The sequence below is a fragment of the Callithrix jacchus genome, chromosome 4 (assembly GCF_049354715.1).
Source record: "Callithrix jacchus isolate 240 chromosome 4, calJac240_pri, whole genome shotgun sequence".
In the NCBI taxonomy this organism is placed as follows: Eukaryota; Metazoa; Chordata; class Mammalia; order Primates; family Cebidae; genus Callithrix; species Callithrix jacchus.
In genome coordinates, this window is record NC_133505.1 from 132,483,262 (window position 1) to 132,508,557 (window position 25,296).

Below are 25,296 nucleotides of genomic sequence, written 5' to 3' on the forward strand. Positions count from 1 at the left end.
AATTTTTGGCCATTATAAGCAGTGTTACATTAAGCGTCTGTATAAAATCTTTCAGGGAGTTTTATGAAATCAAAGAATATGTTTAAGGCTTTAAATACATGTTGCACATGAAAGTGTGTGGCCATATATACACCCACCAGCATAAGAGTATCCTTTTCCCCAGATGCTTGGAACACCAAGTGTTGTGATTCTTTATGTCTAACTTGGTAGATAAATAAAGAAACAAATGTAGGTATAAAATGTTTTATTTTAAAGGCGAGTGAGTACTTTTTATATAACATTTGTGCCGGGCGGGGTGGCTCATGCCTGTAATCCCAGCACTTTGCGAGGCCGAGGCGGATGGATCACGAGGTCAAGAGATCAAGACCATCCTGGTCGACATGGTGAAACCCCGTCTTTACTAAAAAAATACAAAAAATTAGCTGGGCATGGTGGCGCGTGCCTGTAATCCCAGCTACTCAGGAGGCTGAGGCAGGAGAATTGCCTGAACCCAGGAGGCGGAGGTTGCCGTGAGCCGAGATCACGCCATTGCACTCCAGCCTGGGTAACAAGAGCGAAACTCCGTCTCAAAAAATAAACAAACAAACAAACAAATAAATAAATAAATATAACATTTGTTTGATATAAGGTAAAGCCAATTGAAGCCTGAGAGTTTTTATTCTGTCTAATTCTTTTAATAAAAAGATTATATGACTGCGCATAGTGGCTCACGCCTGTAATCACAACACTTTGGGAGGCTGAGGTGGACAGATTGCTTGACCTCAGGAGTTCAAGACCAGCCTGGGCAACATGGTGAAATCATATCTCTACAAAAAAATACAAAAATTAGCCGGATGGTGGTGCACACCTGTGGTCCCAGCTACTCAAGAGGCTGAGGTGGGAGGATCACTTGAGCAAAATATAAGAGTCTGCAGTGAGCCAAAATCATGCTTCTGCACTCCAGCCTTGATGACAGAGTGAGACCCTGTCTCCCCCCCGAAAAAAACTATTTTTACCTTAATATAAAAACGCGTAATACATTTATTTGTTAAAAAGTATTCTAAAGCACTGTTTCTCTAAGTAGCTAATTAGAATCAGCAAACTAATTTGTTACACAGTAGTATGTTTTATGTTTGCACATGTATTTAGGATAAACTCGTCATGTATAAGTTAAATTGATTTTTTTAGAAAGCATAATTTATTACATAATGTAAAGCATAATTCAAAGTTTCACTATCTAATTGTGATACTTGGGGTTTTTGTGCTTTCACAATAAAAATGAATAACATATAAGAGCTCATGCAGGTATCTGTGAGTTTAAAAGGTATAATCTATGTTGTGTGTCTATGTCTTATAGTCCAATCTGAGACTAATAGTAGTATTTCCTGTAGCATCGTTCATCACTCCACCATGGTTGCCTGGACCAAAGAGCAGAACCAAGAGCTCAAGCCCCCTTTTTAAGAAGTGGTACCTTTTCTTTCTTTCTTTTTTTTTTTTCCCGAGATGGAGTTTCGCTCTTGTACCCAGGCTGGAGTGCAATGGCGTGATCCTGGCTCACCGCAACCTCCGCCTCCTGGGTTAAGGTAATTCTCCTGCCTCAGCCTCTTGAGTAGCTGGGATTACAGGAATGACTAGTTAATGACACATCATAGTCAGGATTTTTAAATTGTCTTTGTATCTTCTTTCTGTTTCTCTAAACTGTTGACTCTTGGTTCTGGAATATTTAGAGCAAAGCCTGAAAGTCATGAGTACTGAGCTTTTCATGATGTGCCATCCATCTGAAATCATACTCATTTTAAAAGTGTGGGTGCTAAGCTCCATTGGATCCTGATGTCATTCAGGTGCCCAAATTGCAACATTCTAAAAGCATCAGATTATTCTGGTTGAGCCCATATTTTTGCGAAGATCATCCCACGATGTCTTCAACATCCCAAGGAGGAGTTCTACTCTTAAAAACTCAAAGAGGAGTATAAAAGAAATTAACCCACTACCTCAACTATCAATTGCTCATATCTGAATCAAAGAGCATTAAGAGAGCATGTGGGTCACCAAATTGATGCCCTTCTTGACTTCATACTACTCTTTGAATGTGATAGTTCAAAATAACAATTTCCTGTTCTTTAGTTTCTCTTCTTAAAACCTATTTTGTACCTTATGTCTGTGATAGTCTTCTAAAGAAAACTATTCTGATCTTGTTTCATTCCCACAAATATATCTTAAGCCTTCAGGACTAATGCCTAAATCCCTGCTTTATTAAAAAAAAAACAAACCCTTAATAAACTGGTGTACCTGTCCAGCTTTTTCTTGCTCTGCTTAGATGTAAAGATTTACTAACAGTGGTCACTTCATTGACTTCATCAAATAAGTCTAGCCTGACACCTTTAAATACTATATTCTTGAACTCAGGTGATTTCCCTGCCTTCTCTACCTGTGCAGATCCTTTGTTTCCCCAAACAATACACAATACCATGATCATTTCTCCCTGGACTGGCAAGTATGGTCCTTTCCCAACCTACCTTGACTGGTAAACAACACATAGGCACTAGGGGGAGGAATTGGAGCCTTGCACCTTTCCCCATGTAGGAGTCTTAGTTTCTAAATTTAGAAACATTGGAGACTAAAGCCCGTAGAGGAATGTATTCTGTTTCACAGATGTGAAGGTGGACGGAGTTAAATAATTTGTGGCTTAGCTCAGTGGATGCCATGCTTAGCTATATAATACAAACATTTAGGAGCCTATAAACGTATGATTACCCAGGTCCTTCCCTGAATATGGCATCTCTTTGGATTTGGGTTAGAACCCTAGAATCCCTTAGGCATCCTTCATATGGAGATACACAGAAGGGCATTCTGTTGTTTTTATTTTACCTTAATGTTCACGGCATTTAACACCATTGACTGTCTCCCATTTCTTTGCCATCTTGTCGTTCTCTCTACCACCTCTTCCCAGTTTCTTCTTCTTCTACTTCCTCTCTATATGTTACTCTTTTTAATGACCTTTTTTATGATATATACAACTACCTATACCCAGTAATCTAATTCTCTCTATATGCCAATCATTTCTAGCTATCTTTAATCTAGAACTTTCTACCACATCCCAAACACATATATACCTATTAATCTTCAATATTTGGATCATCTGTGGATCAAACGAACTTAAGGCTGACCAAGCCCTAAACTCGGTTTCTTATTTCCATTTTTATTCCTCTGACTGTCTCCACAGCCTGTGCTTCTTGTTTTCTTCATCATGATAAATGGTAGTAAACATTCAGTTCCTTGAAGTGAGAATATGGGGATAGTCTTGCTTTTCAGCACCTTCTCACATTGGTCAGTCATCGTACCTAGCTTATTCTGTCTTTTTAGCATGGATCTCTTGCTTCTATCAGACCTTCTGTGGATGACTGACCGTGTTTCAACCATAAGAAATGTAAATTTGTCATACTGGATGGCTTGCTTGGGATGCCTGACTTCTTCATTCATCCCCACATCACCTAAGTGCACATAATGGCTCAAATGTCTCCTTTGGTTTAGATGCCTCTCTGCTAAACTCCCCGCTGTGTCATAGCACTTACTGCATATGCTCTTCTTACCTGTGGATTTCCTTTGGTTTTTTTTCTACTGGACTTCAAGTTTCCTGAGGGCAGGGACCAAGTGTTATGACATTGTGTCCTGCAAACAGCATAGGATCTAGTATGTAATTTTTTTTTTTTAAGAGACAGGGCCTCATGTTGCCCAGGCTAGAGTGCAGTGGTGCAATCACAGCTCACTGTAGCCTCGAACTCCTGGGCTCAAACTATCCTGTCCCTTTAGACTCCCTAGTAGCTGGGGCTACAGGTGCTCACCACCATGACTGGCTAATTTTTAAATTTTTTGTAGAGGCTGAGTCTTACTATGTTGCCCAGGCTAGTCTCAAACTTGCTTCAAGCCATCCTCTTGCCTTGGCCTCTTAAAGTGCTAGGACTATAGGTATAAGCCATTGTGCCCAGCCTGTAATATATATTTCTAAACGTTAGTTGGATGGGTGCATGAATGAGCTTATAATATAATAAATTAAAATGTATTTGTTATTCCTTATAATTAAAGCTATATAGACTATATAGTGTATAGAAAATACAGAAAAGCAAAAAGAAGAAAATTTAAATCTCATAGTTTTGGTACAGAGAAGTAACTACAATTACAATTCATTTTATGTATGTAGCCTTTTAACCTTTCTTTGAATGCATGGATTAATGTAATACTATTATATAGATGATACATATATATGTAAATTGCTTTTCCTTATAAGTGATATTTTTCTGCCATTAAATATTCTATTCACATGCATTTAGTGAGCATGCATTGCTTTTTTTTTTTTTTTTGAGACGGAGTTTCGCTCTTGTTACCCAGGCTGGAGTGCAATGGCGCGATCTTGGCTCACTGCAACCTCCGCCTCCTGGGTTCAGGCAATTCTCCTGCCTCAGCCTCCCAAGTAGCTGGGATTACAGGCACGCGCCACAATGCCCAGCTAATTTTTTGTATTTTTAGTAGAGACGGGGTTTCACCATGTTGACCAGGATGGTCTCGCTCTCTCAACCTCGTGATCCACCCATCTCGGCCTTCCAAAGTGCTGGGATTACAGGCTTGAGCCACCACGCCTGGCCGCATTGCTTTTATAATGAGAAACAGTCAAAAAAAACACAAAATTGATTATCTTATTAAACTTGTTTTACAGTGGAAAGATGTCCAAGTCCTAAGGACTTTCATGAAGACTGAGCAAAATACTTTTAACAGCACTTTTTTTTTTTTTTTTAGAAGTAAGGGATGAATTAAAGGACTGACCTACTTTTCTAGCATGAAATCTTTAACCATAGTTAGTGTGGAATTTTCTGATCAAAAGTCACCTTGTTTCTACTGGGATCATAGCTGACCTGGAATCCTTAATGACTCCTGGTGCCAAGAAGAACATAGTCTTGAACATTTTTTCGTACTGTACTTACTGGAAAAACTGAGGTCTTACTCAGCCATACCAGGTATATTTCAGAATACAAACCCTGTGATTTGCAAGTACCACTTACCAATATGTTACACTGTAATTTTATGGTGACTCTAGGTTGAAAGTCACCAGTAAAATAAAAACCCAAACCAGATCTCCAAATTGTCTTCCTGTTTAATATGAATTTTGGAAAACTCCTGAACAAATATGTTATATAATTATTGGTTATTTTATGTTTCAAAGTGACACTGCTCACTCTTCCTTCCTGGTTATTTTACCTTTTTTCATCAACTGAAAATTCTAGAAATTCATTACCCTCCAAAAACACCCTTTTAGGCAACTACCCCCCAGGAACTTCAGTAACCAGCTTTGGCAAATACCTTGGGTTAATCATTCACTCTACAGTCAGACCTAAACTCATGAAAAAATAACATTCTTTGTTAAGTGAGCTCTTCGTGGTGCTTTCTGGTGGCAGCAAGCTTTGAGACAGTAGCTTTGGAGAATAGCTGGGGGCCCATTTTCACTGCAGACAATTAATCCTTGCCAATGGGTGCTGCACACAGTGTTTGGGAGTAAGTATGCAGAAACAGTGATGATTCCAACCTAAATGCCTGCAGGGGCTGTGGAAGGGGGTGCAGGAAGCTTGAGGCCTGGGTTAATTATAGAGCTCCTTCTCTACCAGTAGCTGCTGTGGACCTCTGTCGCTAGGTGGGAACGGGAACATGGGCCTGGGGTGTTGCTACATCTTCTCATCTTTTTCAAAAAGGAAGCCAAAATGTTGATTAAATGTGTTAAATCTCCCCAATTGTTAAGTATTGTTCACTGTTTAATTTTAAAGATAATGAGCAGAGCAAGGAAAATATATTTACTTCTGAATCCATCCAATGGACTGCCAGCCTGAAGCCTCTGGCATTGAAATTAATATAAACTTTAACTTTGTATTCATTTTTGAGTGATCCTTTTTATAACTACAGCTGTTATTTTGAGCTTTCTCAAAAGTAGGTTCCTATTTTTGGTGAACAAGAACAAAGAGTATTTTTCTGTTTAGCTTTTTTGAGGTAGAGTTGACAACTTAAAATTGTGTATTTTTAAGATGTTCAACCTGATGATTTCATGTATGTGTACATCGTGAAATATATATCACAATGAAGCTAATTAAAAATCCTCATTACCACACAGTTACCATTTTCTTCTTTTTTGGTATGTATGGTAAGAAGACGTACTAGCAATAAAAGGACCAGTCTACAATATATTGTTAATTATAGTCACATTATTGTACATTAGATCCAAAGAAAAGTAGTTAGTTGGTTTATAAATAGTGTTTTTTTATATAGACACATTAAGACCCTTTGAAAATGGACGTTATACCTGGTTATTGCTAACCATTGGTTTAATTTGGAGTTTTAGAATATGAAACTGGAAGAGACCCTACAGTGTAAAGAAAATTACCTTTTTCACATGAGGATTTCCAGCCAGGCCATTAGGACTGGATTTTAAAAGACAGTGGTTTTTCAGCAGCAACCTCTGTGGTGAAAAATACTTTGCCCTACTGGGCTTCTGTGGCAGTTTTCAGAATGGAACCCCCAGAGATTTTAGACAGATGTGCCTTTTAAGAATTTATAATGGACAGTACAAGTGACCAATGAAACTGCATGAACATGCATTTCAGTACTTCCTCGGGCACATTCTTTCTTTTTTCCTTTCTTTACATATCCTCTTTCAGTATTTCCCATTCTCTGTGCCATAATATCCTCTGAGATATGTTTTTAATGTAATAGCTATTACATTGTTTAATGGTTCCTGCTTATCAATTTTAAGTCAGGTGAGTTTAGGGATTATATTTTGCTGTGTGTACCTCCAGTTTCTTTTCCTACCAGTCAAGCAGCTTTTGATAGGGTAGTAATGCCTTAACTGCTCTAGGTTATTTTGATCGCATTTGTTGGTTTACAACAATGTAAATGGCAATGAGGTGAGAGAGTTCCCTTGAACCCCACAGGGGACTTGCAACAGGATTGGGGACTTGCAATAGAGATGGCTCCTTTACTTAGCTGCTGCACTTAAACCCCTTGCAGGAGGAGGAACGTACAGGTGAGCAGATACAGGAGCTGGGGCAAGTACCTTTGGGCACCAATGGGAATGAACCCTCTACCAGCCCATCGCAGTGTCTAGGGGTTGCCCATGACCACTGGAGCCCCAGAGGGCATGGTTTATAAACAGTGCTTTTTTAGTGTTTGCCATCCATGGATGGCTAAGTGTTAAACCAGCTTAGTAGAGGGTCAGGGTGACAGCCCGTGTCCAGTGTCCAGGAAGAATTGGGTCACATGGACTTGAAAGATGATGAATGCGGAGATTTCACTGAGCAGTAGAAGTGGCTTTCAGTGGGATGGGGACCTGGAAAGGGGATGGAGTGGGAAGATAATCTTCTCCTGGAGTTCAGCATCACATGGTTGAACTCCTTCTGACTGTTCCTGGCCAAACTCCTCTCTTACTGTAGTCTCCGATGTCCAGCTGCCTCTTCTTCTCTCAGCATTCAGGCACTTCTTCTTACCTCTCCTCTGCTGGACCACCCTGCTCCTCTGCCGGTAGAGCTTGGGTTTTCTATGGGTGCAGGGTAGGGCGCATGGTGGGCCAAAAGGCAGCATTCTAGCAGGAAAACGGGGATATGAAGTTCTCATTTAGGGACACAGGTTCAGGCTTGAGAGTGGAACCCTTGCAGAGACCCCACCCTTTTTTACTAGTATTTCTCTGCCTCCTGTCCATATCAGCAAGATTTTAGTTCCTTATGTAGAAGAGATTTTCTAAAAGACCTGTCCGAAAGTAGAATGAACTTCCTTGCATATTTAATACTCCAGATGCTGATAGGATGAGCTAGGTGTTCTTATCTTCATTTTAGAAGCTCAAAGAGGTTAAGGAACTTTCTCAAAATCTCCAGCTAGTAACATGTGAAACCAACTTGGGAGCTCAAGTCGTTTACTTAGAAATGTGGGCTTTTTAAACTTTAACTCACAGCTATGATTTTTTTTTTAAGTGGGGATGGAAGGGAAGCAACCATAAATTAAATCCCACCATAACTAGTAGTGAATCTTGTTTGATAAACTAGATCATAATTATACCTGAAGTCCATACACTAAGGCATAAATGATAGAAATATGGTTTGTCTCAAGCATCAACTCTTCAAGTTTTCATCAGGTTTTCAATCCTCAAGCCCTGCAGCTTCATCAGTGACAGGCTTTTATGAACCAGCAAAACCAGGATAGTAGTGATGCTTTACTGTTTCCTTTAGGAAAGTAAATAGTAAAGCATATTGTTTAAGACCATGAACTGACCTCATGTTCATCCCAAGTCGACCCCTAAAATGCTGTGTGACCTTGGTGACTTAATCTGTATAAGCATCTGTTTCTTCATGCGTTAAATAGGAATGATCATAATGAGGATAAATGAGCATGCCCATATATTAAATGAAAATTAGTTGCTGCTGCTGCTGCTGCTATTACCTCTCCTTCAATCTGCAGTGCTTTGTTGCCTTAGTTAGTTGCTGCCTTCCAAGAAACTATCATTTACCTCCTTTGAATTTCTTCTTTAGAGATGGCAATTCTATCTACCAAACAGAGATTTGTAATTTGAATATTGTGTCTCCTTTGGGATAAATCCCTAAAGGAGCCTTGTATTGAAGATAAAGACCTTTGAGGTATATGAAGAAATCTGATTAAGGCCAAATTTGTAATTAAACAGAAAACCTAAACAAAGCCTAAGTGCCAGCTTTTAGATGTGTTGATTTTGTGCCTGGCAGAGCATGTATGGCAGGTTTCTTCCCATCCCCTCTGCCACACCTGGGGTCTGGTCTTGACCATCTCCTGCCTGGATCACCACTGTAACCATAGGAACGAAGCCTTTATTTCTAGTTGATTCTGTCTCTTCCTGGTCTTCCCTACTTGGCTCCACAGCAGTCCTCAAGCATAGATGTGCCCATGTCTCTTCCTGCTAAAGCTATGAACATGTTGCCTCCTTGTGCCTGTGGCTGCCTATGGCAGCTTCAGCTATTCACACACATCCCCTTCCTCACAAACAACCCTAGATCTACCTAACACTACACTACTGTTTACTTAATGGTTGTCTTTAAAGGACTTAAATCACAATTTTCTTTTTTTACTTACTCTTCTCCTGAGTAGCAATATCTGTGAAATTAGAAAAATAATATGCTAGTTGTTCTAATTTTTACTATCCTTTAAGTCCAAATATAAGTGTTAAAGTATGTTCTTCTGCATACCCTCTGAAGTCACTGGGACTGCCCCTCCACACTTCAGGAAACAGTGGCCATAGGCTGAGGTCCAAGTATTTTATCTTATGCCTGGGACTTCCTGTGACCTAGTGACCCACATACACTGTCTTCTTTCTTCTCATCTCCTACCTTTCCATTAAGCAAAGGATAGGTCTTGTTCTTTTATTCCTCCTGTCAGGAATTCCTTTCCTGTTTCTTGAGTCCCTGCTCAGCACCAACATCCCAGCTTCGATGTCCCTCAGCCTTTTTGTTGGCACTGTGCTAGGAGTTTTTTTGTTTACTCTCCACCACCTGAGCACCCTGAGGCAGGGCCTGGATGTTCTGCATCTCTGTCCCCGTTACTGAATCCTTTGTTAGAAGTCACCGGTAACCTGATGGCAATGTCCTTCTTTTTCTCTGCCATGTCTGCTCTGATCTCACCGCAGCCTCCCCCTGTTCTTCAGTGCCATACCTTTGCATGGGTTCTCTGCAGTACAGTGCCATTTCTCCTTTCTCCTGTAATGGACTCTTCTGCCTCCCTCAACACGCAGTTTAACCATGGCCCCTGGGAAGCCTTCCCCAACCCCAGCCTTAGACACTTTTCCACTGGGCTTACCTTTGCCGTGAATCTTAATAAAAAGAAAAAAAAGAAAGCAGTAGTGTGAGCAAAGAGCCAGAATGGACGCTGGCTGCATTTTGGAGAGTGGTACAAAGCAAAGGTCACAACCAGCCCCAAAGAGTTCAAATTTATCCCAAAACCTATGGGGAGACATAGGAAAAACATTATAGGCAGTTTGGTGAAGTGCTCAGGTTTGCATTTTATGAGCTGGATTTTACCACTCTACTTCCTCCTTAAATATTTGTGGTTTCTTGGGACCCAGTACTTGACCCAGTTCTCTGTTTATGGGTGTTACCACACAGCCACTGTGTCAGCAGCAGGTAGCAGCCAAGGTGACTGTAATTATTGGTAGTTGTGTTGGCTCATCCATCAGCCCTGCGTAGTATCTTGAAGTCGCCGAAGCCCAGAGAAGCTCAGTGGTTCATCCAAACCACAGGGTGAGTTACAGAGAGCTTCCAAAAAGCCACTGACAGACCTGCCAAGGTTAAATCGGGTACTGAGATACTGCTGATGTTTACAGTGGGTGATCTTTGAGAAGATCAGCTTTGCTGAAGTGGAGAGGGAAGGAATAGGACTTTTTTTTTTTTTTTTTGAGATGATGTTTCACTTGTTACCCAGGCTGGAGTGCAATGGCGCGATCTCAGCTCACCGCAACCTCTGCCTCCTGGGTTCAAGCAATTCTCCCGCCTCAGCCTCCTGAGTAGCTGGGACTACAGGCACGTGCCACCATGCCCAGCTAATTTTGTTTTGTTTTGTTTTGTATTTTTAGTAGAGACGGGTTTCATCATGTTGACCAGGATGGTCTCGATCTCTTGACCTTGTGATTCACCCACCTCGGCCTCCCAAAGTGCTGGGATTACAGGCTTGAGCCACCACACCTGGCCCCAGGAATAGGATTTTAAAACTCTGCCACCTTCCAGGAAATAACTGAGCCAGGTTCGATTTAACAAAGGGCATATATATACAAAAACAGAAGAGTTTAGGAATGAAAAGGAATTGGGAAATCTGCCAGCCCAGATGTCATCAATACACTCTAAAGGGAAAGTGAGGTGTGGGAAGGACTTTGCAAAGAAATAACATCCAGATACTTTTTAAAAATTACTTATGTATTTTTATTTTTTGGAGACAGAGTCTCGTTCTGTCACCCAGGCTGGAGTGCACTGGTGTGATCTTGGCAGACTACAGCTCCACCTCCCAGGTTCAAGAAATTCTTGTACCTCAGCCTCCAAATAGCTGAGATTACAGGTGTGCACCACTATGCCTGGCTAACTTTTGTATTTTTAGTAGAGATGGGATCAAGACTGCTTGATCAGTCAGGCTTGTCTCAAACTCCTGGCCTCAAGCAGTCCTCCCACCTCAGCTTTGCAAAGTGCTGGGATTACAGGCATGGGATTTATGGATCCAGATGAAGGAGATAGGGGGATGGAAAGGTTGCAAGGTGGTTGGGGGTGGAAATAATTGAGGAAATTAACCATGGATTGTGACCATCAAAAGTACAGAGAAGGGTTAAAACAAGTCAAAAAGCAGTTACTCCTTTTGAAGAAAATGAGTGCTAAGAGGGATGGCAGAGGGAACACATTTTAAGAACAGTACAGTAGAGAATCTTCCATTCCGAGAGGGGGCAGGTCGGAGAGTAGGGTGAGCTTGAGAAAATAGAGGTTAAATAGGTACTGTGTAAAGTAGGAAAGAAAAACAGCTACAGGTGAGTATGTAGCCAAGGTTAGCTGCTTTTGTAGTGGACCCATTAAGCCCAAACAAGCAAACCTAGCTACATTCATCATTCCAGGAGAAGAGCTGGAAAGAAGATTGTGTTTGTTTCTGTGGGAAAGAGTTTGGAAGGGTTGGTACAGAAGGATCACTGCTGTAGGCCTGCCTCTAGGGGGCATTGGTGAGGGTGAGCCTGAAAGAGAGATCCTAAAGTATATGAACCCAGGAGAGGCTGAAGGCTGGGGAGAGAGGAGGAGGAAAGGTCAGGGTGGGAGCAGAGCTGGTATAGCCAGAAGAAAGACGTGGGTGAGATGGAAGGCAGAGGGATCAGAAGGGGAATTTTAGAACTTGAGGTCTGTTTCCACAGGGCAGAGTTGAGTTCTGGGAACTGACCCACCAGGAAAACCCAGTGAACAAAAAAAAATTCCAATAATTAGGTTAAATAAACAAGGCAACTCTAATCTAGAAGGAAAAAAGATGAAGTCATATCCTCTCCCGAAGTAAACTGTAAAAATAACATAAACAAAAACAGAGAATTGAGCAGGAGAGCTGGGAAGAGGAACATTGACTCCTTGTACATGGCCTCCAGAGGACTCAGAACTTAAGTAAGCAGATTGCTTCTACATGCATCTTAATGTTCTCCTATGGGACAGGCCATGTCCCTTCTTCATTCCTCCTCCTTTTCCCCAGAGGCATGGCATGACGGCCCTGTCTATGTGAGAGAACGAGGGGTTATTATACGGAGGCTACTGTTGAAGGAAATTGGAGTCTGCCAGTGCCCCAGACAACTCAGAGGAAAGAAAACCAAGCAGTTCCCAGCAGAGTGCACCATTGCAGATATACCTTTGAGGTCTCCCATCTCACCTCCCCTGAGGCTGCCCAAGGTTGGGGTGACTCTATTGACTGCAGAGACAGAGCCTACCACCTGAGCAATTGGGGAGACATTTGGGTCGGTTTCCCCTTCTCGCTCCCCAAACACAGAGCACAGCAGTGATGGGCTGGCCCCGGTGGTGCTGTGAGGCCCTCATCAGTAGAAGGTGCAGGAGCAGGAATAACATGGACTGGGCTGCATGTGCCTCAAGGGCCACTCGGGACATCTCATTAATACACCTTTAGATTTATTAACAAAACCCAAAGCTAAGGATGTAATTGGCTCATACTATGACATGAGATCTCTGACAGTGGACAGATCCAGAAATATTCCTGCGTCCTTGGACTTAGAATTTATTTACCAAAAAAAAAAAAAAAAAAAAAAAAAGCAGTGCTTGGGGAACAGCTTAGAATTACTGGAACGTTTCTGGGGATGGGGTGTTTGGACACATTATTTAGTCTTTCCAACGCTCAATTTCTTTAACTTTAAATTTGGCATAGTAATACATGCCTTGGAGAGTTATGCAATGTAAGGTCCTTGAGGCAGGAAATCACAGCTTTCCTTTTTAGGGTAGATGGTGTATTTTACCAATATTAGTTAAAACATAAGGTTGCTTTTCTGCTTAATGTTAAGTGTTTACAACTTTAAGCCTCTGTTGTGTGCTATTTTGAGAGTGCTTTTTCCCTTTCTCTAGAGATCTTCCTCTAATGGTAAGTCCCAAGAAGCCCAGTGCTTACTCAGTTTAAAAGGCTGGCTGGCCATGGCTGCTGCAAAATAGTCCAGTCTGGGAAGAAGCAAACCCAGAGCCTAGATTTTCTACTCACGAAAACCCAGCAGTTCTAAAAGAATAGGCTTGGGATATGTCCCCTTACCTGGTTACCCCAGATTCCTGCCCTAGGCTGAGGTATTTCTTCTAGAGAAAATGGCACCAGCAGGTTAAGAATGCTTTATGCCAAAATTGACACCCCACTACACTCCATCTCACATCTTCTTGTTAAACCTAAGAAACTCACACATATGCACATGCAGCCATTTCCTTCCATAACATGCTGGCAGTGGCAGGGGGCTTGATCCAAGTTTCAGAATCAGTAGCACACCATGCCTCAATTTGTCTGCTCCCAAAGTGGTTATGGCAAGACTTCTCCAAACCCTTGGAGAGTTTCCCTTCAGTAGCAGTGGAATGGAGAAAGGGATTTTGTCTTTTTTCTGTGGACTCACCTACATTAGGACCACCCAGTTCATCAGAGAAGCTCTAATAATATTGAACTTCAGAAGAGGTGGTATTAGACATTTGATTCCTCCTCAGGAAATCCTGCAGACTTTATATAAATCTTCCTTCTCTCTGGACTACTACTCCATCCACATTCCCAATGGGTTGTAGGAATGAGTGGTCTTCATCAAACAGGTATACTCAATCATACCTCTCTTAAGAATAGTAGGTCCTACTTACATCTGCATAATTAAACAGGACAATACAAAGCATGTCCCTGAGCAACCTGATGTTTTTGTCACCAGAAAGGGAAATGATGGGCAATTGCTAAGAGAGTTTCTCTCCCTGTAATCTTAACTGACCTGCACTTTCCACACTTTACAATTTCTTGCAATGTCTTAGAAGAAACAAAAGCTTAACTCTAAATCTGTGAGCGATTTCTCATTCCCTTGCAGTCTTGTACAAGAATATTTGATTGCATGAACTCTATTTCTTGGAACGTTTCCTCCTTCACTCCATGTCTGTGCTTATACAAAGACTTCCCCAAAGGAGAGTAAAATGTTAGAGGAAAAGTGAGCCATGCCTAATGGAAAGTGGGTCCAAAAATTTATAAAAATGTGTCTTATGTTATAACTAGAAAATTAACTGGAAAATGGTTCAGAAACCACTGTGGAATGAGAGGAGGACTTAGTGTGATAGAATGCCGATTGTCACCTCAGGAGATCTAGTCCCAGCTATGATTCTGACGTTTTCATTCAGAGCCCTCATTCTCTGATATCTAAGGAAAGTTAGCTGAATTAAATGCCATCCAGTGTCCAGCTCTAACATTTCAGAAGGTAAGCTTCATGAAGGCAGGGTCATTCAGCATATAGTGGGTGCACAGGAAGTGTTGTCAAAGGAAGCAATGCCCTCTAGACGAAGACCAACAGGAACACACCTGTAATTGAGTAAATCGGGTTAATTTGTTGCAGTAAGGGAGAACACACACCATAGGGAACCGTGGGTCACCTCAGTAAGAGGACACTAGAAAGGAGGTATAGGTTTTAGGTTTGTGTTAGTTTTGCGGGAGGACTCAAGGAAGCAGGGCCTTGCTCTAAATGGGATGCTGTCAGGAAGCAGGGGTAATTTTAAGATTGGGTATTTTATTAAATCCTATCTAGAAGGAAGGAAGACTAGAAAAACTAATGCTGTGTTGGGAAGGAAGCACAGTCACTCTCATTACCCAAATTAGGGGGACATTTGGTTATTTTTGTGGCAGGACAATGTTTGTGTTTTTGTTTGTGTTCAGCTCTAATTACAGAGTTGTTTTGTTTTTGTGTGATTTGGCATGGTCATAGGATGGCCTATTTAGTGTTGATGTTCTGGAAAATTATGGTAAATAAGAAAACATCAGGCATAGCTGTGAATGCTAAGCCGGCCCTTAGCAACACCAAGGCCTGGCTGACAGTACCAGGCTGGTTCTCAGATATTAGGGACTACATGCCTTTTTCTCTCAAGTTAGCTGGACAGAAACTTATTAGGAACCAACTTATGCCCATACATTTTATCCAGTTTGGCTATGCACCTAATATATGTTTCCTTTTCCAAAAATTGTAGTGAAGCATAGTTGATTCTCAACTCTGCTTCAAAATATATTTAACATGGACTGGATTTTCAAGTATAGAAAAAACTAAGAGATTTATAATTGTATATTTATCAAACCTCTCTGGAGTGGTGATATATTTCACATTCTCTAAGTTAATTTTTAATAGGCAAGTTCATTCTACACGGCAAAAACAATTCAGAGGTTCAAGAGAGAGAGGTAGCTGATGGGAGGACAAAAATAATATAATCCTTATACAGAAGAATGTGAGGTTATATGTGAAAATGACAAATGAGTTCTTTCACAATGCAATCCCACTTTTGAGACTATTTCCTGTGGCTTTCCCTGTGCACGTATAAAATGACTCACATTCAAATTTCATTCATCATAGCATTGTTCATTATGGTATACTTTTGGAAACAATCCAGAGAATAGTTACATAAACTATGGTGAATCCAATTAGTAAAGTACTGTATAGCTGTAAAATAAAGAATGAGGGAGCTGTCTATATACTAGTGATACTAGTTTGGAAAACTCTAAGATATATTGTGAATTGAAAAAGCAAGATAGAGAATAATAAGATTTAAAAATTTATGTTCATTTATATCTACATAAATAATAATACAAATATAAGAAGTGAGTAAAGTGATCACCTAGGGGCTTGGGGTAGACAGGGATGCGAGTAAGAAGGAAACTTCTTATATGCCTTTTAAAATATAATTTTGATGTTTGAATCATATAAATGTACTACCTATTCCAAATATTAAAATAATTTAAAGAAACATATATATACAATATAAAATGTCTTTCACCCCATTCCATTCCCTAGAAGTAATCACTTTGATCTGTGTCTTTTATAGCCTTTCAGAGTAGTCCATTGTATAAAATTAGTCAAGGTTCTCCAGAGAAACAGAACCAAAATGTGTGTATTATACATACAGCTCTATTTCGAAGAATTGGCTCATGGGATGGTTAAGGGCTGGCAAGTCTGAGATTTTCAGACAGGCTATCAGACTGGAGAGCGGGAAGGTATTGCAGTCTCAAGTCTGAAGAAAGTCTGAAGGTAGAATCCTTCTTCCTTAAGAGACCTCTGTTATCTTCTCTTAAGGCCTTTGCCTTATTGGATGAGGCCCACACACATTTTTGGAGGGTAATCTGGTTATTCAGAGTCTACTGATATAAATGTTCATCACATCTTAAAATACCTAAATAGCAACATCAAGCTGGTGTTTGACCAAAAGCTGGATTTAATGGATGGCCACACCAAGTTGAAACATAACCATCATACCCATGTACAATCGTAATATCTATATTACTTTTTTAATAGAAATGGTAACATGTCATATACACACCTTGTTTTAGGTGACAACAGTCCATGTTTTGAAGGAGAACTCTATAAAGAAATACACCTTTAAAGTATAAGAAAATTGGTAAGTCTGTACTATGGGGGAAAAGACATGATTAACGTAAAAAGGGAAACACCAGCTTGGAAACTCAGTGAATAGTTGTTAATGCTCACCTCACATAAAGACTCCTACAAATTGAAAAAAAAAAAAAAAAGAAAAACACTGATACTGCAAATCACAAAAAGCCAGTTCACAAAAGAAAAGCTTCAACGAGGAAGAAAATATTGAAAATATTTAAACCCCTACCACTCAAAGAAATGCAAACAGAGTCAGGTAAAACTTTATATAACTCCTTTTAACAAAAAAGGATAAGCAAGGTTGTTATGAAACTTAAGACACAAACTGCAATGCTGATGTCAGAGCAAACTAGTCAGCCTTTCAAGAGCTGTTTGGCAGGATGAATTACAAGCGATAAAAGCATGCCCTTTGGCCCAGCAATCCCTTTTCTGGGAACTAATCTTGAGGAGATTATTCAAACCATGGTGAAAGGCATACACTGTATGGATATTTACTGTAATATCATTTATACAATCAAAGAAATACAAACAAACTATATATCCTGACAACATAGGAATACAAGCTAATTGTGGTTTATTAATTTCATGAAATGTAACTGTTAAACATGACTACAGGGACTAGCAACATGGTAAAAGTATCTTATATAATGTTAAATACAACAATTATGTTTTGGCTCTGATTGCAATGAACAGAAATCTGTATAAACTCTGTACACATGTGGACAAGAACAGACAGGAATTTTAAGGTTTAAGGAAACCTTAAAAATGGTTTGATCTGTTGGGATATCAGAATTTTTGTGGTATTTCTGTTTTTGTTTTAGTCCTATTAATATTATTACAATTTTATGTAATTGTAAGTTTTTAAAATTATAAGTTAACATTGTCCCAAACAGTAGCCTCAAATTTGAAATACCATTTAGTGATTAGAAGATAATTTAAGAATCATTTAATTAAGCCGGGCACAGTGACTCACGCCTGTAATCCCAGCACTTTGGGAGGCTGAGGCGGTTGGATCACGAGGTCAAGAGTTCAAGACCAACCTGGACAACATGGTGAAACCCTGTCTCTACTAACGTTAAAAAAATTAGCCAGATGTGGTGACAGGCGCCTATAATCCCAGCTACTCGGGAGGCTGAGGCAGAGAATTGCTTGAACCTGGGAGGCAGAGGTGGCAGTGAACTGATATTGTCTTTGCACTCCAGCCTGGATGATAGAATAAGACTCTGTCTCAAAAAAGGAAAAAAAAGAAAAGAATCATTTGATTATACTCATCGCCTTTTCTCCTGTTGTGATGGCTACACTATGAATCTTCGAGCATATTTCAGAAGCTGCAATTTTCATAGCTCTCATTCTCTTCCCAGTAACTAGCCATATTTCTGTTGATTAAGCCTGGAGAGATGCTTTGGAACCTTCATCAGTAAATATGTATAAGAGAGCAGAGAAGCTGTAAGCAAAGAACATTCCTGTGTCAATAAAATTAGGTTTCTTTCTAATATTAAAATAGTAGCTAGTATTATTCCTGACACTAAAGATGTTTCATTACAATTACAGTGCAGTAGTACTTTGATCTCCATAAAGACCCATTGTAGTATTGTTTATCTTTGTTCCTCGCTAAAGCTTGAGGTCAACATTTTGTCCTCACTGAACACAGTATCCAATAAATGAAGACTCAATGAGGAAAAAATATTTGGTATAAGTATTTCATTAGTTTTTCAGTTTTATGTTCCATCTCTTGATCTTTCCCTCAGATGGAAAGACAGTTTTATCAGTTTTGCAGTGCCTGTGGACTTTTACTTTATTTATTGGCTCTTAATTTTACGTATGGAAGGCTACTCATAGAGATAATCTTGATAGCAGGAAATTTTCCAATTAGTAAAATAGACTCCCGAAGCAGGGAAAAAATGATTGATGTACTGAAGTCCACACTAGCACCTGCCAAGAGCGGACTTGGTGTTAACATTTGTCACAAACGTGTTTTTCAGGGTGGATCATTTGTACACATTCTTTGTTCAGTGGTCTCCTGATGTCTATGGGAAAGATGCCAAAGAGCAAGGCTTTGTGGTGGTGGAGAAGGAAGAACTGAACATGATCGACAACTTCTTCAGTGAGCCAACAACCAAGAGCTGGGAGGTGAGTACTTGGGCAGGGTCCAACTCTCATAGTTCCTAAGGTGCAGTAAGCAGTCTCACCTTGATTCCAAGTAACAGGCTCGTAAGAAACTAGAGTCCCTGTGCACCTATGAAATCACAGAGGAAAATAACTTCGTTACTCCTTTGGAAGATAACACCACCACCACCATGCACACAGGCACGCAGTTCATTCTGACCACACTAGACGGATTCGCTTATATTCTCACCTATAGCTCCATGCCTTAGTTCAGAGCTCAGCACATTTATTTTTTATAACAGGCAAGATAATAAATATATTTGGCTTTGTAGGCCATACAATTCCTGTTGCAAGTACTCATAGCTGCCCTTATAGACCAGAAGCAAGCATAGTATGTAAATGAATGAACATGACTTTGTTTCATTTCACATAGTTGTTATGTGTCACAAAATATTGTTATTAATTTTTACGGAATCACTTAAAAACTATAAGATCTTTCTTACCTCAAGTATCATACAAAAACAGGTAGTGGACTGGCTTTGGCTGACAAGCTGATATAGTTTGGCTCCGTGGCCCCAATCCCCACGTTTCAAGGGAGGGTAGAGGTGATTGGATCATAGGGGCAGTTCCTCCATGCTGTTTTTATGATAGTGAGGGAGTTCTCATGAGATCTGATGGTTTTAAAAGTGGCAGTTTCCCCTGCGCTCACTCTCCTGTCACCTGGTGAAGAAGGTACTTAGTTCTCCGTTGCCTTCTGCCATGATTGTAAATTTCCCAAGGCCTCCCCAGCCATGGAAAGCTGTGAGTCGATTAAACCTCTTTTGTTTATAAATTACCCTGTTTCAGGTAGCATCTTTATAGCAGTGTGAAAACTGACGAATACAAAAGCTGTAATTTGCCAGACCCCAGTTTTCTTCATCTACTCAGACAAGCATGTATCAAGTACTTTAGGGGAGGGCCCTGGAAACAGGATGCTGGATAACATAAGCTGTCAACACTTAATAAGCTTGCAGTATTGAGAAGTTGATAGATGAGATCAGGAAAAATAGGTCTACCCCTCTTTCCTGTTCTGCTGCTCCCTTGAACCCCACTTAGCATTTCTTCTTTCCAAGCTTAGACAGGTGGTAAATTAATTCAAGCACACCCTTACCAGGACTCCTGAGTTCCTCCACTCCTCTCCCATCCACTGCACCCATCTAGGCTGCCTGCAATCCTGAATGAACCCACCCTCACAGTGTTTTGCTCCTAGGCGGCCAAGCACTGCTGGAAAGAACCTCTCCACGAAGGAGAATGGTGCCATTACAAATACATGGTTCTGAATTCATCTGTGTCCTTATCCATGACTAGAAATGCTATTACATACCTCTAGTGCCCTCCATTTCCTTACCTCTAGTGTTACAGGTAAGGAAATGCTTAAACTGTTGTAGCTCACTTCACCTTCCATGAATCCCGGAGGTTGGCTTTTCTTTCATTTTACAACGAAGAAGCCATTGGAAAAGATTTCCCCATCTTTCTTCTTCTCCATTTCTTCCTTTTGCTGTTACTGCACCCCTCATTTTTGCTCAGGATAAGAGTTTATCTTGTGCCTCACTTCTTGTTTTACCCAGTATAACTGGTTTTTTGGTTTTTTTTTTTAATGTCATTGCTGTCTCCTTCTTACTACCTCCTTTTTCACCAGGTTATGATAAAGGTTTATTTTTTTAGAGGAAGAAAACATCTCTCCATCTTTACTCTTTTTCCAGGTTCTTCCATATCCCCCTCCTTTCTATCACCATCAAACTTTTTGAAAAAAACTGGTTTATATTCATAGTCTCCAATTTCCCAGCTGCTCTTTAGTCATTCTCAACCTTGCAACTCAGCTGGTTCTCCAGTCACCATTGAAATCACCATCTACCTCACCATAGACCTCTCATTGCCATCTTCATTCTATGTAAATTTCCTCTGCATTTGACACAGACAACCTTACCCAAGCTCTGAAAACTGTTTCCCACCCAGGTTGCACAGCACCATGCTCCAGCTTCACCTCACTTCTGACCATTTCTTTCTACTCCTTTCCCTTTCTGTACCCCTTAAATGTTTTCTCTCTGAGATTTCTATTCTTGTTCTCCTCCATCTCCCTTAGAGGACTTCTGTTCTCAGTGACCACCTGAGTGTTGGCCATTGTTAGGTCTTTATCTGCTTTCCCAACCCCCTTCACCTCCTATGTGGTTAACCCAGTTGCCAACAAGGCATATCCACCTGAGAGTCCAGGATCATCTCCAACTCAACACACCTTTCCTCAGGACTCTGTTTTGCCCCGTATACATTCTTCATTTTGCTTAGTGGTTGTATCAGTCCCATATCACCCAAACTAGAAAGGTTTGCATCATCAACTCTTTTCTTTCCTATGAAAAGAGTTCTTTCATATAACTATAGGAAGAGTTCTATATGACTAGCCTGAAGTTTTTTTCAATTCATTCTTAGAAATGTCTCATAAATTCAGCTTCTATAATTCCTTCCTCATGGATCCTGCTTTATTTGCTTTTATGTTTGCCACATCTCACTAACTCATGCCACCACTTTAGTCCTTCTCATTTCAGTCTATCCTTTCAATCTTAGCTAAAGCCATCGTTCTCGTGAGACTTTATTCATTTATCTATTCATTCAATGAATATTTGAATGTCTACCAAGTGCCAGATGCCATGCTCCGTGCTTGGAATGCAGTGGTAAACACAGTGATAGTCCCTGACCTGATGATGTTTACAGCCCGCCACCACCCCCCACCCCCCGTTTAAAAACTGCTGCTGGGTCTTCTTTCCCTGCTAGATAAAATTCAGGCTCTTTAACTGGGCCTGAAACACTCTTGGTCATTTTCTTCTGAGTACTTATTAAGCCCTTTCTTGCTAGAGGCATACTGGATAATACAAGTAGACTTTCACATCAAGTAGTGTAGATAAGTGATTACAGTATAATGAGATAATTGCCGTTATTGGCGAGGTGCCAAGTCCAGTAGGATCATGTAGTCAGTCACAGGAACCAAGCCAGGGAAATCAGGGAAGATTCCCAGAAGGAATGATCTGAGCTGAGAACATAAGTAAGAGTATGCATACTTGGGTTGGGAGTAGAACATGGGACAAGTCTGGTCAGGTAGAAAAGTCTATGCAGAGGAATAACCCAGGAAAAGAGAGCATGAGGCATTTGCTGAACTGACAAAAATTCAGTGTGCCGGGGGCACAGAGTATAAGGAGGGAGTGGCAAGAGCTGAAGTTGGAGAGGTACACTGGGCAGAACACAAAGGACCTAATGACCCATGTGTGTGAGGTTAGCCACTTTCCTAAGGGCAATAGGAAGGCCGTTCTGAACATGGAGGATACACACAGGCATGCATTTTAGAGAGCTCAGTTTGGCTGCAAAATGTTCAGTAGATGAGAGTTGGACAACACTTGAGGCTTGAAGACATAGTAGGAGGCTCTTGAAGTAATGAACATTGAGATGCAATGGTTGCTGAAAGAGTGGTAGTGAGGACAGAAATTGAGTGCTTTAGTAAGGTAGAGAAAAGGCGAAATACACAGGACTTCGTGAATAATTAGATGTGAAGCATAAGGAAGACGTTGAGATTGATTTCTTGTTGTTTGGAGTGGGAACTGGAGTGATAGTGGTACCTGGCCCCTCCTGAGATAAGGAGCATAGCAAGGGGAAAGGCCCCTGTGTTCTGCTTTCAGTCTGAGTTTGAGGTACCTGTGGAATGTCCAAGAGGCAATTCAGTGAACTTAGGAAAAATATCTGAAGATATACTTTTGGAAAGCATGAACAGAATTGAAGTTATGGGTGTAGATGAGGACAGGTCATCCCAGAAAAGTATGTACAGTGGGAAGAAAACATGGCTCAGAAGAGACCCTTAAAGGATACCAGCAATAAAGGGCCAAAGAAAGTAGAGCCCAAGGAGTAGCAGCCAGGGAATGGGGAGAAAAGTAAAGGAAAGTCATGTCTTAGAAGCCAACAGAAGGGAATGCTTCAGGAAGAGAGTTATTGGTCAGAAATGACTAATGCTGCAGAGGAACCAAAAGGTAAGAATTCAGGCCTTTTGGATTTAAAAGCAAGGAGATAGCTGGTGACTTTCACAAAAGCAGGTTTAGTACAGTGACTGGGTCAAAATTCAGATTTCAGTGGTTTAGAGAATGCATAGGGGGTAGGTAAGTGGAGCTAGTAAATGTGAACAACCAACTCAAATTTGGTTTTGGAGGAAAACATCAGGTAATACAGTAACTAAACTGGAAAAAGTGAGGTTGAGGGTTTTCCCTCTTGTGAGAGGGACTTTAACATTTTAAAGGAGATCAGACAGGATGATAGATAGAAGGTCTGGAAGATAGAAAATGAAGATGGGAATAATCAGGAGAATATGTCCCTGAAAATCCATAGAGAACGTGGGGGTTGGGGCAGGATTGGTCTTAGGTGATTGGATAGAAGAAAAGAAGAATAGGATACATACAAGGAAAATGTAGATTCTGTGGTGGCAAATCACAGCATTTCTCATCTGATGGTTTCTGCTTCTCTCTGAAGCAGAAGGAAAGGACAGTAGGTATTAGAGGAATATGGAGAAGATACGAAATAGCAACTGTGGAGACAAGGAGAAAAGCTAAGTGAGAAACCATAGCCGGATGACTGCCTGATTCATGCATTTTAGCAGCATCAGAGAGTGAAGTGAGGTTATTTCTCTCCAGCAGCACTCCCAGCCTGGTATTAGATTTATCAGGGGTACAGTTGATTCTTCCAAGGCTGGAAACTTGTCAGATTGGAATGACCAAGAATGATGAGGCCTGCCCCTTGGGTCTGATCCCTTTAGGAATTCAGGACCTTTCACTGTGCATTTGCGCTCACTCTTCCTTTTCTCATTCACTTCCTCCTGGCCCAAATGTGTGCCTGTGCACACACAGACCTTTCCATGGTGAATTCTTATTATCCTTCAGCGTTCAGCTCATTTTTCAATTCTGTGATGCTTTCAGGCAAACTTACTTATGTCCTCCCATAGCCCATTGGTCATAGCTATTTAGGATGTTGCTCAGCAGTATACTTGTTTACATGTTTGTCTCCCTATAGTGCATAAGTTGCTTGTTTGAGACCATTGTTTGAGGATACTTAAACCTATCTATTAGGCTTCGCCTCCTTTGGCCTGCTTGCTTGCTTTTCTTTTCTTTCTTTTTTTTTTTCTTTTCTTTTACTTTTCTCCCCTCCCCTCCTCTCTTCCCTCCTCCCCTCCCCTCCCCTCTCCCCTCCCTTCTCCTACTCTATCTTTTCTTTTAACAGGGTGTTTCCCTGTTGCCCAGGCTGGAGTGCAATGGCACCATCACAGCTTACTGCAGCCTCAACCTCCTGGGCTCAAGTGATCCTCCCAGCTCGGCCTCCTGAGTGGCTGAGACTACAGGTGCACACCACTATGCCCAAATAATTTATTTATTTGTTGTAGAGATTAGGTCTCCCTATGTAGGCTAGGCTGGTCTTGAGCTCCTGGGCTCAAGCAGTCCTCCTGCCTCAGCCTCCCAAAGTGCTGAGTTTATAGGTATGAGCCACCATGCCTGCCCTTGGTTTTTTAATATAATTCGTTAGGGGAGGCAATCTGTTTTTCCCCTTGTCTCTGGGCAGTCTTTCTGAAATGACTTCTTCTTCTTCTTTTTTTTTTTTTATATATTCCCTAGAAGCTTGTTCTCAGCTCTCTTCTCATTTGTTACATTTTCTTTAGATGAGCTCATCTGCTCTTGTGGCCCATAGTGCTGATCCCGCACCTGCCTCTCCACATGCCTTTTTCTCCCGAGCTACTACTCTAGAGGGTATAGATGTTCCACAGGCCCTGCTAGAAGTCTCCGTGAGGCAAAGATGGGTGATACTGGTGTTCTGGCCAAGGGACTCAAGAATATCAAGTCCTGTCTTCTCCTAGTTATCCTTGGCTAGAAGGCCTGCATGAAATATAAGCACAAAGGAAACAAAACCAGAAAGGGTGCATCTTCAAACTGAGGCTATAGTCTTTCACCCCAATGCAGAGTTCTGGAGAGAAGGTTTAGACTGAAGGGAAGATACAGTATTTACCTGGCTAGGACAGCCTGAATATCTAGAGCTAAAGCAGTTTTCTTAAGGCCTATTCTGCCTATTTCCTCTCATCTTAGACATGAGTCTCAAGTCTTCCAGGAGGAGAAGAGGCTACACGTACCAACACTAGGGGAAAAGTCACTAAAGAGGTATGCAGAGCAAGAGAGTTCTAGTTCAACATCTCTAGCTGGGGAGATGGGTTGAGCAGTCTGCCCCAGGCCCTCTTGGGCCCAGCCTCAAAGAGGAATGAAAGAGAGGGCAAGTCCTGCAAGACAGTCTCCACACCTGTAGTGGAAGAAGAGAGGAAGGGATGGAGAAGAAGGAAGCAATGGGTTGGCCTGCCCCAAGCTCCTAGTGCCTTTGCCAATGCTCATGACACATGGAAAGAAAAGATAGTTGGAGAGAGGTGATGAGATGGTTCAGGCCAACTTATTCCTGCTTTCTCTCCACGTGGAAGACAGAGTCCAAAAGTGCAATGAGGAGAAAATTGCTGGCTATATTTCCTCCTG

The 25,296-nt window shown here is 41.0% G+C and overlaps 1 protein-coding gene across 15 annotated transcripts in view; it reads left to right on the plus strand.

The window, feature by feature from the left end:
• Window positions 1-25,296, plus strand: part of NCOA7 (nuclear receptor coactivator 7) — a 158,354-nt gene that overhangs the window by 114,481 nt on the left and 18,577 nt on the right. For all 15 annotated transcript variants that reach the window (XM_054254413.2, XM_054254414.2, XM_017971373.4 and 12 more), the window contains one exon: window positions 18,604-18,751. In XM_054254413.2, coding sequence (XP_054110388.2) covers window positions 18,604-18,751 — 148 coding nt within the window. The remainder of the gene's footprint in view (window positions 1-18,603; window positions 18,752-25,296) is intronic.